The 15,928-nt window shown below is 37.2% G+C and overlaps 1 protein-coding gene across 1 annotated transcript in view; it reads left to right on the top strand.

Moving 5' to 3' along the window:
• The window catches only part of LOC108636206 (collagen alpha-1(XXV) chain-like), a 45,067-nt gene continuing 29,139 nt past the window's right edge, over nt 1-15,928 (top strand). Inside the window, exons 1-7 of the mRNA XM_018049231.1 lie at nt 1-30; nt 4,148-4,192; nt 6,579-6,659; nt 7,511-7,573; nt 8,205-8,255; nt 10,631-10,657; nt 15,132-15,212. Of these exons, the coding sequence (XP_017904720.1) occupies nt 6,603-6,659; nt 7,511-7,573; nt 8,205-8,255; nt 10,631-10,657; nt 15,132-15,212 (279 nt within the window). The 5' untranslated portion in view covers nt 1-30; nt 4,148-4,192; nt 6,579-6,602. The remainder of the gene's footprint in view (nt 31-4,147; nt 4,193-6,578; nt 6,660-7,510; nt 7,574-8,204; nt 8,256-10,630; nt 10,658-15,131; nt 15,213-15,928) is intronic.

Genomic DNA, 15,928 nt, shown 5'->3' on the forward strand with positions numbered 1-15,928 from the left:
CCTGGACCTCAAGGACTACAAGGGCCAAAGGTTATTCTTTGTTTTATTTGTTTCCATTTACTACATATGGTGCAGAGACTCCATATTAAATATATGTGTCTTTAAAAATCAGTCTTGCAAAATACTGGTAGAGCTGAGATCAGCAATATTGCTTAAGAGAGCTGAAAATAGAAACTGAGTTATCGACTGAAGGAAGAGGAATCAGAAAAAAATAAAAATTAGGAAAGAAGTGAAAGAAATAGAAATGGCATTAAATTTAGAGGGAGAACACTCAGAAAAACAGTGTATTAAACAAAGGAGAAATAAGTTTTACAGAAATGGTAAGTGTAAAGAAACACCTAATGTGGTATATGGAAAAAAGGCAAATGTTTAAATAGAGAAGGGTTAAAGGGGGATTTGCTCTGACATTAAAAAAGATCCTTATCAATTCTTTTGTAATAAAAAGAACAAGAAAAGCTTCAGCATGACACATTCACAAATGATAATTTTAGAAACAATTTGCATTCATGTTTATAACACATACAGTATATATATTCAATTATTCTGCCATTTAAACTTCATCTAATAAAACATACCAACTATAAACAGAAGGAACAAAATTACTTGGTTATATCAAAAATTGTTGGTAGCATTAACTTTGCCTCTCCAAACTAAAGCTTATTCAACCATGCTCAATCAGTTAACACATGGCCAGCAATTCTCTCTTTCCAGGACTGAACTACATATGTTGAAATATGACTTTTGTCATTGGGTTCTTTGTAGGTGATTCAAGTGGTGTCAAAATCCATCTTTTATTTATGCCTCTTTAGGCAGTTTATTTGCAAAATCTATCACACACACACGCAAATGCACACATCAGCTTTTGTACTTTTCTCTTTCAAGATACTTAAAAGCAGAAAGCTAGCACATAGAAACAATTACTTTTCTATTAGAAAAAGGAATACAGAGTAAAATATTACAAAGATCCTTGGCTATGTGAGATATATTTAAAACATAGACTCTAATTTCAAACAGATTTCATGTATAACATTAATGTAAGTTTGGGGATTTTTTTCCTTTTATTTCTCCACCACATTCTGGTCCTTAAGAGATATAACACAAAAAAATGCTCTAATAATATACAGCCTATATTCCTGGTAAACAAGTTGGCCTGGATCCCTATTCTTTTTTTTTTTTTTTCTAGATTTGAACATTTAATATAATTCACTAAATTTACACAAATAAATTTTCAGATTTAATTACATAATTTATTTAAACTATTGATAGCATAGATAGTTTATAATTTTTGTAACATAGGCTGTTTCAGTTATTTTAGAGACAAGAAACATTTTTTAAAGAAATAGAACTTAAATAGTATGTGCATCTAGAGGTTCCTTAAAGAGATGGTGATGATCATGACATACAGAGTGGTTTCTGTCATTAAATTAAAATAGTCTATCTCTTCTTTGATAAAATAAATTCATGATCTGCAATCCCACTGCAGTATTTGATATGGTATACAAAAGTCATTGGATCCCTGTTCTTTAATATCTTGGTGAGCTAGACTAGAAAATGAGAATCTGCAGATTCCCTTTTTCTCTGTGTAGAGTCAACCAAGGTCTGAGTTCCTTGCTTTATCCCCTCACTTGACGAAGTCTCCAGATGCAAAACTGTCCTCAGTGCTAAATGTGTACCTTATTCTGTACAAACTTTAAAAAACTTGAGACTTGACTCTTCTTTGTAGCTCAGAGGCCTGCAGAAGCCCAAAAGGACTTGACCCAAAAGAGGCAAGAAGGACTACCTAGCCAAGAAATCTATATTGTTAAAACCTACATCCCCTGTGCTTTATAATTCAATTGCTATTCATTTAGTAATCATATCAGTCAATAATTAATTGGTGGACCTCTATTCCATGATAAGTACTATTACCTAGCAAAGATAGGATATAGTAAAGGGTTTCAACAAGGAGCTTTCAGTTCAAGGATGGAGAAAGGAAAGGAAAGTCACGGTTATTAGTAAATAGAGTAAGTGCATTGGGTAAGAAACATATAGGAAGTGTGCTCTCTGCCTTGGGGTCAAGAATGACTTTGAATTGAAAGTGAAAGGCAACAGAAACTGGCCAAAGGAATGTCTAGACAAGTAGGGTGGGGACGGGGTTAGTCGTCCTCCTTTTCCTCTTACCTGCTACCCTTCCCACCTTGCTGGCACGCTGGCCCACCTCATACACCTGACAATGAGCTTATAATTGGGATCCTGGGTTAACTAATACAGCCTTTGATGCTTTCCATGAGCTCCCCTTGAGAAAGGTGGGATAACTGGAGTGAGATGTGCCTATGAACTGGAGTCAGCAAATGCAGTGTGAGTCAAATATAAAACTCATTCCGGCTCAGGACTCAGAGCCTCAGACTGAATGTGAACCAAGTCAATTAGTATTTCTCCCTTCTTTATCAAACAAGGACTGTTTGACTTCTTGTATATCAAATGTGCAAGCTAAGTTGCTTTAGTTGTGTCTGACTCTGTGACCCTGTGGACTGTGGCCCACCAGGTTCCTCTGTTCATGGGATTCTCCAGGCAAGAGTACTGGAGTTGAAGAAAAAAATACAAAAAAAAAAAAAAAAGAACAAAATAAAATAACAAAAAGAAAAAGAAGAAATAAAAAAACAAAAAAAAGAATACTGGAGTGGGTTGCCATGCTCTCCTCCAGGGGATCTTCCTAACCCAGGGGTCAAACCCCTATGTGGTCTGTTTCCTGCATTGGCATGTGGGTTCTTTGCCACTAGCGCCGCCTAGGAAGCCCTATACATCAAATAACTCTATACAAACTACATTTGGTGGGTGAAGGATAAATAATTCATGAATTGTATTTTTGTTTTAAACATTTGTGAGTCACAGTTTGGAAGGAAAAACGTAGCAACCATTATCCAACCCAGAGTGCTGACAGATATTCAGATTGCATGAAACTAGGGCTTAACCAGTTGCATCCAACCTCAGCAGACTTGTTTGTGGCAAAATAAACATTGCCACTACCACAAAGAGCAGGAAATCTAGAATTTAAAGGAAAAAAAAGTTTTTTTCATTTGTTTGTCATGCCTTCCTTTAACATTTGGAAGGATCAAATTTCACACTACAACCCAACAGCTCTTAAACTTTTTAACAGAGAAAGAAGGTCCAACCATTTCAATATTGTGGTTTATAACATCACCAAACAAGGCTTTCTAGAAAAACAGCCTCAAGTCAGCTCCCTTGGAAATCTGTCTGTAAGGCAAAGCATTCACTCACTCCAAAGAACTGGTTTTACAAAGTTTCCATGATGTGGAAATTAGAGATATTTATAATGGGATCTACCTAAATGACCCATTGATATAATATCTTATCTTTCAAAGAATTTGCTTGTTCAGTACATTTCTGACTGAAGGGTGACTGGACATTTGTTGTTTGAATAAATCTCCAGTATGTTGTTTAAATTTGTTTTTAATGGAACATCTTCAGTTAAGAAAAATAAATCCATATATTTGAGGTTTGTCAAGGGTTCTAATAAATCATAATATAAATAGTAACTTTAGTTCATTCCTAGCATAGTATAGGAAATTGAATTGATCCAAAAATAATTTTCTGTGGATTAAGATATTATCTGATTTATTATATCCTTCAGTGAGGCTTATCTGGAAATAGCACATTCACAATCATTATGAATTTGTATTCATTGTTCAAATAATCCCAGGTAAAATATTATAAATGTATGTGGCTTTGCATGTTATTTTTTCTTAAGTTAACTGCTATGTTTTTGTTCTTTTCTCAAATTTGAAAATAAGAGACATCATACAGATTTTTTAAGGAGAAAAACTTAATGGAGGCATATAGGTTGTCACTATAGGATATGCTCTGCCATCAAATGGTAGCAATTTTTTTAGTCTGAATCTCATATGAAGGGATAAAGTTTTTTTAAATGCTGAATCTTAGTTAGCTATGGATAAATATTATTATACATAATATTCAAAAAATGTTACTTTACTTTGTGTAATGATGTAATAACATATTCAAGTTAGGATGCATTTGCTGAAAAGTTGAATTGTACTCTTACCAGCTAGCATCATTTTTTGCATCATTTTTAGTATAGTATGCTACCAATAATAAATAAGAAGCTAGCCATTAATTTTTATCTTAACAGGGAGAGCCAGGATCTCCAGGAGTCCCAGGAGTTGATGGAGAGCAGGTAATTTTCAAAGCTATACATTGTCATTTAAAGCATCATTATTAATCACCTTTTATTATAGGTTTAAAGACATTGTTGATATATAATATTCTCTTTTTTTACCTTCTCTTCTAGAGACTACATTAACTTTAAAAAGCAATTAGTTTTAACTGGACATTGCTTTTCTTTGTAGAAACATACAAGTTATATGATACCTTAGATTTGTCTTAATAACTCTGATCAATCTACCAATGACGTATCCATGAATTTTTATTAGACTTGTAAGATCATTACCAATTTAGTAAGACTTATCTAATTCTTATTAGTGAATACCAATTAATTTAAGATTTAAATCTGTGACCATAGTTTCTACAAAATTAGATATTGCTTACAAATGTTATTTTGATATTGTTTTATTTTCCCAAGTAAAGATTACACCTCATTTTCTATATCATTAGAAAAGACAGAAACAAGCAGGACACTTGTAGTTTTGTAGAATATGACAGTATCTCTGAGGGTTTCCCCCTAACACAAAGACTGGCAAATATTTTCTGTGAAGGACCAGGGAGTAAATGTTTTAGGCTTTACAGACCATATGCATTCTCTATCAAATTTTTAAAATCTGTTTTAAACATTCAGCCTGTACAAAAACAATTCCTGAGCTGAATTTGGCCCTACTGCATGATTTGCTCACCCCTGAAAGAAATGAATCTGACCAGGCAAATGTGGACAATATTCCATATTCAGAGAGTCTAATCATAAGAATTAGTTTCAAGATAAGATATCTGTTTTCTGGGCTTCCATAATTTACCCAAATAGCTCAGTCGTGCCCGACTCTCTGTGACCCCATGGACTGTAGCCTACCACGCTCCTCCGTCCATGGGATTTTCCAGGCAAGAGTACTGGAGTGGGGTGCCATTTCCTTCTCCAGAGGATCTTCCCAACCCAGGGATCAAACCCAGGTCTCCCGCACTGTAGGCAGATGCTTTACCTTCTGAGCTACCAAGGAAGCCTATAATTTACCCAAGAAATGACTAAAATCAAGAAAATCATAAGAAATCAAGGACATTATTTATACACCTTGTGGAATAAACTCCTCAGAAGATTGTATTAGATAAGTAAATTAAGAGAAGGGCTATTTTAATATCAGAGTTGTATATTGAAATCATATAATGTCACACTAAGTTAACATGTGGTAGCTAATAAAAGACTTGAGATGATCCAATGTATCCATCAGAGATCACAGTAGCATTTAAAAACCCAGTGGTATTTCCGCAGTTAATCATTATAAATAATTTGATATATATTATGATATACTACATAGACATCCCTACACATACAGTAGGTGAATATTTTTCTATAGGCTTTACAAAATCTTCTATACTAGGTCCATTGGGTTGGCTATCCTGCTGCTATTACTAGATTCCTAAAACCAACTGGGATCTGATTAGCTTTAAGATCCGTCTCTCTATTTAGGTACCCACCCATCCTCCTAATAGATGACTCTGAAGTAGGTGCTATGAAATAGATTTTAAACAAGAACCTTCCTATCCTTAAGTAGTTTTTAGTACAGAAAAGTTGGACAGGTTATTGCAACCAGGAAGCCCTATAATCATAACTAAAATAGCTATGATCATCTCTGCTGAAGAGTGGGCCATCTGGTCATAGTGCAGTAAGCCTCCTTGGATGAAAATGCTTAATGATGTACATTAATTTCAGTATTAGTATTGCAAAATTCCTATGTTTGCCTTCAGAATCCACATATATCTATTTCCTCACTGTAAAACAAGAATAAAAATCACATCCTGCATCACCTGAGAGAGATGTCATGAGAACAAAATAAGAATACAAAGTGGAAGTATTTCTAAGCATTAATTGAACATGACTGTGTAATGAGTGATCTCCCAGTCTGTAGATTGAACCCTTGAAAGCTGGTGACCAGAACTTCTGCCTACAGTTAAGGAAGGATAGGGGATGTATAATGAATGGAGATGGGAGAAACTTATTTGTACCTTTGTTACTATAACACTAGGTCCTGGTTCAAAACGTGTACTGTTCTGTTATGCGTTAAGTCCATTAAGTTGTTTTCAGGACTGATGACATAGAAGTAACTACCAGGTAAAAATGTGGAATCAGAAGAAATGACGTCAACAATTATGCTTATGCTTATGCTTTTCATACTTAAATGGCCTAAATAGTAGAATTTAATCTCTTCCATTACAAGGGGAAATTATAGTGATTAATGTAGAAGGTTGCTGTAAGAGATAACTCTACCTAAAAATGAAAATCAGAATCATCTCAGCATAGGATCCATTTGTTGACAAAATTGATCTGGAATTCCATTTTCCCTACTATGTAACCATCAATGGTCAGTATGATTCTTAAGTGCAAATCATGTCATTTGTAGGGACTCAAAGGCTCAAAGGGAGACATGGGGGACCCAGGTATGCCAGGTGAAAAAGGAGGAATTGGACTTCCTGGACTACCGGTATGTTTATACTTTTAAAGATGTGTTCATATTGAGATAAATTAAATAATCAGAAAATAGTTGTATTATTAGCTGCAGTCTCGTCCAATGATTTATATAATGTTTTTATTTTTAAATATTTGAGGTATTTTTGGTTAATAACTACAGCTAAGGCACTGGAAGAAGTTTTAAAGCATCTAACCAAATGAATTACAAAATAAACCTTTATGTTTTCTTCAATTATTTCACTAGAAGATAGTAAAATAAATAGAGTTGGTCATTAACATAAGGTCTAACCAATCATTTTTAAATAAATCATAATTTTAAAACCGCAAAATACAGAATAATTAAAAACAAATTACAATAGAAAGTGTTGTCTTTGTGTGTGCAGTATTATGGGGCGATGTTTTTATGGTTTTCCTCATAATTTTTGCTGAGAATTTGGAGAGGTAAATGTAGAAAAATATAGGGGAAAAATGTAGAAAACCTCACTGCCCTAGATCATTTTTTAAAACAAGGAAATGCATAAATGTCAGTGAAAACTAAAAGACTGCTATTTAAAGTCAGCACCACCATTAAAATATAATAGTTATAATAGGACATATTTAGCAATGTATAATTTAACCCATCAAGCATAACTTAGTTTTTATTTACCTTATAGTTTATTTCACAAATCATCCACAATCCTAGGGATTTGAGGAAGCTTGCTGTTTAGCTTGAAACTAAAATGCAAGAAGATAAATCCTTGTCATATATCATGTGCATGATATTATAAAAATTTCAAGAGGATGATGGATTTGGGGAGAAAATTCAGCTGTTCCTTATACTTTGCAAGTAACTTGACCGGCTCCACTCTTAATGGTTATTTGTAGGGTGCCAATGGAATGAAAGGAGAGAAAGGAGACTCAGGATTGCCAGGCCCACAGGGCCCTTCCGTAAGTCCGTGGCGGCTCAACGTTCACAGTTCCCGAAAAACACTGAAATGGGCCAGTTATTCACCAACTTCAACCCGTGCCAGATGGCTTATCAACAGTGGAAAGACCATGATCCTCTTGCTCTGTCAACCTATACAAGAAATATCTGTCAGCCTTGTACAGGGAGAGACGAAAGTGTCTCAGAGGTCTGAGTCGGAAGCAATTTTTCAGAGAACTATCTAATCCTGAGGAGAAAATCAATGGTTTTCCCACGATGCTTGTGGGTCGAGCTCTGTGCATGTAGAACCTACGTTTTTTCTTGGTTTTTTCTCCAGAGCTTAGTGAAATATTTGAGAGTTTGATCGTGGTTGTAGCATTATAGCATTTCTTGGTAATCAGTTGCTTCCTTTTCTTTTAATGTGCTTTTAATTTATTCTGGCTTTTGTAGAACAACTGTATCTTTTTTTAAGTTTGTTTTTCTTCTTTTCTCACAAAGGAATTTCCAAATGTACAGAATCAAGCACATTACTTCTTCCACTACCCTTCCTCTGCAACCATTAATGGCCTTAGCAGAACCCTAGCTTGAGACTCAAGCCTAACTGCCTTATCTAAATGAAGTGACCAAATCCATGTTTATTTTCCTGACATGCAGGTCATAGGCCCACCAGGCCCACCAGGTCCCCACGGCCCACCAGGCCCCATGGTAAGTTTCCCTTCTCTCCAAAATGGAATCATTTGTTTAAGAGCATACCTCCAGAGAAAGCATGAATTCATTCCTCAAACAGCCAGCTTGTATCTGCTACTTCCCAGGCGGAAAATAGGAGGTGCTGTTCTGATTTTACAGTGTTTTCTTTCACTCTCCCACACATATCTGTCGGAAAGCAATAGGGTAGTTTTGTGATAGGAAATTTGAAGAAACAGGTTCGGCAAGTTTTACTGTACCCTCTGTGGTGACTGACACCATAAAGAATCTGCAATGTGGGAGACCCCCATTCGATCCCTGGATCAGGAAGATCCCCGAGAGAAGGGAATAGCAACCCACTCCAGTATTCTTGCCTAGAGAATTACATGGACAGAAGATCCTGGCAGCTATAGTCTATAGGGTCGCAAAGAGTTGGACACGACAGACCAACTAACACTTCACTTTCACATAGTATGAACACTGAAAAATCGTTTTAACCAATCACTGTTCTAGGCCATTAATACCATAACAAGTTTAATAATTATAGCTATTAATTAATGTGTTTAACAAACTTTGGTGGGAGAGAGGGGTCTGATCCCTGCGTGACTTTCGAGATTTTCGTTCCCTGACCAAGGACTGAACCTGGGTCCTTGGTAGTGAGAGCTCAGAGTCCCGACCACTGGACCACCAGGGAATTCCATGTTTCTAACCAACTTTGAGGGTTGTGACCCTTTAATGAAATATTCAATAAGAACATTTATAAAACAATATGATAACAGAAGCTCACTTCTACACGTGATATGTTAATATATTGTTGGAGCTTTTTCTTTTCCCTTTTTACGTGCTTTGGCAAATACAATGTTCACTGCAGATATCTTTCAGTGACCAGTGGGGAAATGACTATGTCCTCATAGAATTCATGTTCGGTGAAGAAAGTAGCCATTAAAGCAGCATAATTCTCCAAATATCTACCTATTGACTGTTGTATTAAGGCTGGAACTAGAAGGCAGAATGCTCCAAATGCTTTTGACTGGGACAGGTTGGGAACAAGTCAGGCAGCTTCTTAGGTCACATTCATCTCAAAGGTGTCTCGATAAACCATATGTCTTCAATCCCAGAGATCAAACAATGTGTCAGTTGCTCTTTCCTCCGGTTGTGCTCCAAGAAAGAGCATCATTGGAATAGTCTAAACCACAGAGCATAGCACCAGATCCCAATCATCTACTGGGTTTCCATTTCATACCACAAAACAGTTATAATTAACCATATTTTTGTAAAACTAAACAGTTCCTTAAGAATCAAGAAAATGGCATACCTTTGGCTTTTCTGTACTCCCACCACTTTGTTAGAAAATTAAATTTAAAATGCTATATCCGTTCATATTACAAAATTAATTCATTTAAAGGAATTTAAAACCACTTCTGAAATGAAATAATACTTGATAAGATGACCACTTCCTGAAAATGTTTATCCTCAACTTATTCAAAGGGAAAATGTTATTCCAAAGTAGACATGTATAACAAATCTATCTATTGCTTGATTAAAAACAAAAACTTTTTCCTCTTGTATGATTTTGCTGACAAGTATTTAAATACTCCTGTCTCCAAATAGTTTATTTAAATGTCTTGAAATTTAAAGCAATCCACAGTAACCTTTATTTAGTTAATTTAGCTTAGCTAATTAGTCTCTATATTTAGATTTTCTACAAAATACATGGGAAAAGCCCTGACTCATGGATGTGTTATGACCTCCTTCCACTGGTAAAGAGTTAATACATTTGAGCCTTGAATAATTCCTCTTTGTAAAAATAAATGCATTCTAGATAACAATGTTTAGCATTCCTCTCCTAGAATCCTTTTCTTAGCCTTACATTAAAGAAATGATCCAACAGGGTTCCAAACTTGACTGTCAGTCTCCTCACTTTCTTCCTGAGTTAATTGAAAAGATCTCCTCTACTGGTACTTAAGAGTTCCAAATGTATTTTTAGCAAATTTCTGTCTTTTAAGGCTGACCTCTATTTCATATAAATTCATAATGTATCTCACATAGTCCACCTAGATTTTTTTTTAATAGGAATTTGAGAAATAGAAGTAGTATGGGTTCCCAAACACTTTTTCTCTGTGTGTATTTTTCCCTCCCTTGTAACCCTGGCAGATTCCCCTCTCCCTGTCAGAGATACTCAGCAGAAAGAATTGCTATTAATGAATTTCCTATTACAGAGCCGTCCACGAGCTGGAAGGAACTTTCACTAAGTGTTAATACCCACTGGCCTGCCTCTAGCTGTAGATCAAACGAGATTCTTGCTTTACATCTCTTTTGTTACTTCATATAATAGTCACTTCTGCTGAGAAACAGTGATTCAATTCTCAATTAAAAGCTGTGTTTTCCATTTTCAGGGACCCCATGGACTTCCTGGACCAAAGGTAATCCAACAAATCCCTTTGTTTGTTTGATTTCTATTTCATTGTTAATCATGGAGAAGCATGACAGACGCATGCCTGTCCTGTCTTATTTATTTGTCAAGTAATGTTGATTATCTTTAAGCCTTTAAGTATCCAGATGTTTAAATTTCACAAGGAATGACTTACCACAAATTTAAGTGATTAGTTAGTCCTCATTTTGCCTTTTTCCTTGTCACTGTGTCAGTTTCCTAAGTTACTAATCACAATATTATATGCAAAATCAACATTCCAAAAGGAAAAAAAAAAGTGAATCTGATGAGGTTCTGAGACTAATCCAGATGCTCTTTCTTAGTATGGTGTCTCTAGTTATATATTCAGATGTTATTGGTTGATACTTCTTGTTTGTCATATAGCAGTACTGCATCTAAATGCTTTGATTATCCAGCCTCTTAATTTTGCATTCCCCTGTAAGTCATTAGTGTAGAATGAGGTAGGGCATATCACGTGTGCTATACTGAGAAGAAGATTACATCACATTCATGTATTCTATGTTTGAACTAACAAGAGAACAACGGAGGATAGCCCTTCCTTGTCAGAATTCATGCAGTTCAGATTGTGAAGATGGATGAAGATGTGTTCTTTGCCTCCGTGTAGACCAAGAAGACACCTTGGAGGATTCATATGAGACAGACTTCCTCCAGCGAGCGTCTGTGATAAGGACCCATCTTCTAATCTCAGCTTTGTCGCCGACAGGCTGTGTGTCGCCTTGGGCAGATTATTTCCCCTCTCTAATCCTTCCTTTACTCGAGGAGTTAACTTGCCTCAGAGTGTTGTGATGGCTGGATGAGGTACGATTATAGAACACTTAGCAGAAGGTCTGTGCAGCTGTTGATAAACACCCACTAAATGTCAGCTGTTGTAGCACTCTTCTGTTTTGATGCTTTGTTCTGAACAGAAAAATTTAGCTAGTCCTCAAGGCTGCTTGGGGGCTTTGCTCGTGGCTCCAACAGTAAAGAATCTGCCTGTGATGCAGGAGACCTGGATTCAATCCCTGGGTCGAGAAGATCCCCTGGAGAAGAGAATGGCAACCCACTCCAGTATTCTTGCCTGGAGAATCCTGCGGACAGAGGAGCCTGGCAGGCTGTAGTCCATAGGGCCACAAAGAGCTGGACATGACTGAAGCGATCTAGTATGCATGCATGCGAGGCTGCTTGAGAGAAGAATCATGACTCTTGACAGCTCCTCAGTAGTGAGTTGATGCATTTAGTGGAGATGGGTTGGGGGGACACATAAATGCACCGTTGGCACTGAGAGTCGAAAAGCCCATAGGCAGCCCACTGTCTCTTCTGAGGACTTCCTCTGGCCCACCCAGCTTTAGGGGTGGTACAGGGATTGCTCTGACTCCAGAAACCTGAGTTTCCTTTTTGAGGTAAAGCAGATGACTCAGCCAAGAAAAGGAAAAGTTCATGCCTCTTTATTCTCCTTAGAATACTTTACCTTCGGGTAAGGCCAATGAGTGACAGTGTCTCAGTGGCATGGATTATAGTTTAAGATAAGGGCACTGTTGTAGGGGTCAAAGAGAGAGCTTATCTATCAGCTTTGTACTTTTGTACTTATGTGTTTGTACTTATGTAACCTCCTTGGATCTCTCGTCCCACACTGGACTAAATACTATTTCCTTCTCTTGGCCTCTCTTTGGATTTTAAGGTACTACTAAGGACCAGATCAATTGTAATGACTCAGCCCAAAGCCACCAAGATCATTTTTAATTCTATGAGTGATTCAGTTACCCCATCACCATTAAATTAATAGATGCCCAAGATCCTTTTGATATCTACAATGTAGTGATTTACTTTGCTTACACTTAACTTCAATTGTTACTTAAATCATAGATTTCAGAGAATTAAAAAGTTGAAAGCCCCACATAGATTACCTGTGCTAGCCTCTTGATTTTATAAATATTAAGCTATAGGGTCAGGAGATTTAGGTTGTTTTCCCTAAATTACACTGCTAAGTAAATGAAAGATCTGGGACTAGAATTTAGGTTCAGAGTTGAAATTTGACATTTTTGCCCCCAAATTGGGAAAGGAGTATGACAAAGCTATATAACACTTAACTTATTTGCAGAGTATATTATGCAAAATGCCAGGCTAGATGAATCACAAGCTGGAATCAAGATTGCCAGGAGAAATATCAAGAACCTCAGATATGCAGATGGTACAATTCTAATAGCAGAAAGTGAAGAGGAACTAAAGAGCCTATGATGAGGTTCAGAGGAGAGTGAAAAAGCTGACTTGAAACTCAACACTCAGAAAACTAAAATCATGGCATCCGGTCTCATCACTTCATGGCAAAAAGAAGTGGAGAAAGTGGAAGCAGTGACAGATTTTATTTTCTTGGGCTCCAAAATCACCACAGACAGTGACTACAGCCATGACATTCAAAGACGTTTGCTCCTTGGAAGGAAAGCTATGACAAACCTAGACAGTGTATTAAAAAGGAGAGACACAAAAAATAAAAAATAAAAATAAATAAAAAGGAGAGACACCACTTTGCTGACAAAGGTCCAAATAGTCAAAGCTATGGTTTTTCCAGTAGTCATGTACAGATGTGAGTGTTGGACCGTAGGCTGAACACCAAAGAATTGATGCTTTCCAATTGTGGTGCTGGAGAAGACTCTTGAGTGTCCCTTGTACTGCAGGGAGATCAAACCAGTCAATCTAAAAGGAAATCATCCCTGAATATTCATTGAAAGGACTGATGCTGAAGCTGAAACTCCAATAGTTTGGCCACCTGATGCAAAGAGTTGACTCGCTGGAAAAGACCCTGATGCTGGGAAAGATTGAGGGCAAGAGGAGAAGGGGTTGACAGAGGACGAGATGGTTGGATGGCATCACCGACTCAACAGACATAAATCTGAGCAAACTCTGGAGGATAGTGAAGGACAGGGAAGCCTGGCGTGCTGCAGTCTGTGGGGTCACATAGAGTCAAACATGACTGAGCAACTGAACAATAAGCTACCTTCTCAGTTAATGCTCACTGCTATCAATGCGTGATTCCTCACCAAAGAAATTCATAGCTTACCAAGGCTGCCCTGTCTATTCATCATCTCAAGATCACTTGCTAAATCAAAGTCCACACACATCCAAAGCCATGAATCTCCAGTTTAAATCAGTTAACTGACGTTGATTGCTGGGCCTTGGCTTGAGTTTCGCATTGAGTCTAGCTCTGTGCCAGTCACAGGATCATACTTCACTGACCATAGCATGTTTGGGTTTCCCATGGTGGCAGTATTGCCGACTTCGTACCTCAGAGCTGCCTACATCCACTAGGTCATGCCAACGTGTATATTATTTTGTGACCCCTTTGAAAGTTCAAATGTAGAGCACAGCTCCATGGATGAGTCTGGCTCACGGTTCCCTGGAAATTCCTGGTGAGGAGAATCACCTGGGGGACACGAACAATATCATTCCTGTGCTACTGTGGCCTAGGTGGGGTCCCCGACTCTTTACCAAGCACTGCAGTGACTTTTACTTTCAGGCAGATAGGGGAGAAATACTGCCCAGGTTAAAAATCTTGCCATGCAGGCATCATCTCTCCCCTCTCCTACCCCCACCACTCAAGATTGTATAAGGCATTTGAAAACGAAACTATCTTTCTTCCTCAAGTCTTTCAAGATCTTATGATGAAATTAGTATCTATACTTAGAAGGTGAAAAGTGAGCAGGTCACATGCTGCTGCTGATGGAAAATAGTGTATTGCATTTTTAGATTTTTAAAAACAGAGTTGAGAATTTATCACTTTTCATGACTTTTATAATGTCACATTACATTAACTTCAAACCTCCTTTATTCTAACATTGGGCAGATGCAAGGTTAGTAAAACCCATAAAAGTTCTGTGATCTTCACATTCTCTTCCAGGGTTGGCTATTTGTTGTCTGTCCTATCGCTTAATCCACATAGGGACCTGACTTGGCAATATCCATGAATGAGGAGTCACCAAATAGCATTACTTCAAACATCGGCCACTACTTTTATCACATTCCCCTGGACAAAATGCTTAAAGGCTTAAAATATTCGTTTGTAACACTGTCCTGCATATTCCAGTTTTCTATTCCAGCAGAGTGGCTCTTGCCTGCTGAACATCCTTGCACATCCTCTACTCTGACTGTTTTGATTTGCTTGGTCAGAACAATGTAGCATAACACTAATTTCCTTGAACTAAAACTGAAAATATTGGAGCTCAGCCATATACTTTATTGGTCATAAGGAGCACATTTTCTAAGAAGTTTTGCTTCCTAGAAAATTATTTAATTCCAGCTTGTCCGTTTTTTGCATTTTTAAAATTAGTTTCAAACTGGTGCAAGACAAATCTAGCCTGACTCTGCTGTTACCTAAAACTGGAATCTGCAACCATGTCAGAGACTGGCTCTCTTCTCTCACAGTTGAAACACCCATGATAGCAACCAAAATTGGCATTTGCTTTTGCATTTAGGGTGAACCAGGGTTAAATGGTGTTAAAGGATTGAAGGGTGAACCAGGTCAAAAGGGTGACAGAGGACCCCTTGGTCTTCCAGTAAGTAAAGAAAACTTTCCATTTCGGTGCAAATCTCAGACTATTCTTTCTACCCTAAGTAACAACTCTGGTTTGCTCGGTGACTATCATACAGTTGAGATTTCTGTAATTGGAAAACATATTGTGTTCAAGCAGAGCTCAGCCCCGTTTTATTTTCTCTGATGTCTGCTCATGTGTCAGAGGAAGACCCCATAACAAACAACACCATGAGTGTTCAATTACATACGTGCCAGCCTTTCTCTTTTACAGCTGACAATTCTTCCCCCATCACCCTCCCCTTTAAAAAAAATGTTATACGGATTGTTTCATAATTTCTCCCAAATGCTTTTATAGTTTAGTGTAGTGTAAGATCCTCCCTCAATTTTTATTTTCTCTTCTTCAATACTAGAAAGCACAGCCCCTTGTCAGTGGCAGGTATGCAATTGGCCATTGTTGAAGGCTTGAGTTCAGTGCCGTGGCTCCTTACATTAATCAGTCATATTGTGGTCTAAATGTTCTGTGTTGTTTGTGTTGGAAATGCCCTCTTATAAGGTTCTTGTGGCAATTATGAATAGTATGGAAGAAGTATTTTGCAGTTATTTAGAGATTTTTATTTTGAATGAAAAGATTGCATCTTTCATGCTCTTTAATGCTAGTCTTCTTTCTGCAATAACTAAAAAGATATTGTTAAATGATCATTAAATATGAGGGTTTTTTGTTTGGGGCCACACTGTGCG

Source organism: Capra hircus, chromosome 6 (assembly GCF_001704415.2).
Source record: "Capra hircus breed San Clemente chromosome 6, ASM170441v1, whole genome shotgun sequence".
Classification (NCBI taxonomy): Eukaryota; Metazoa; Chordata; class Mammalia; order Artiodactyla; family Bovidae; genus Capra; species Capra hircus.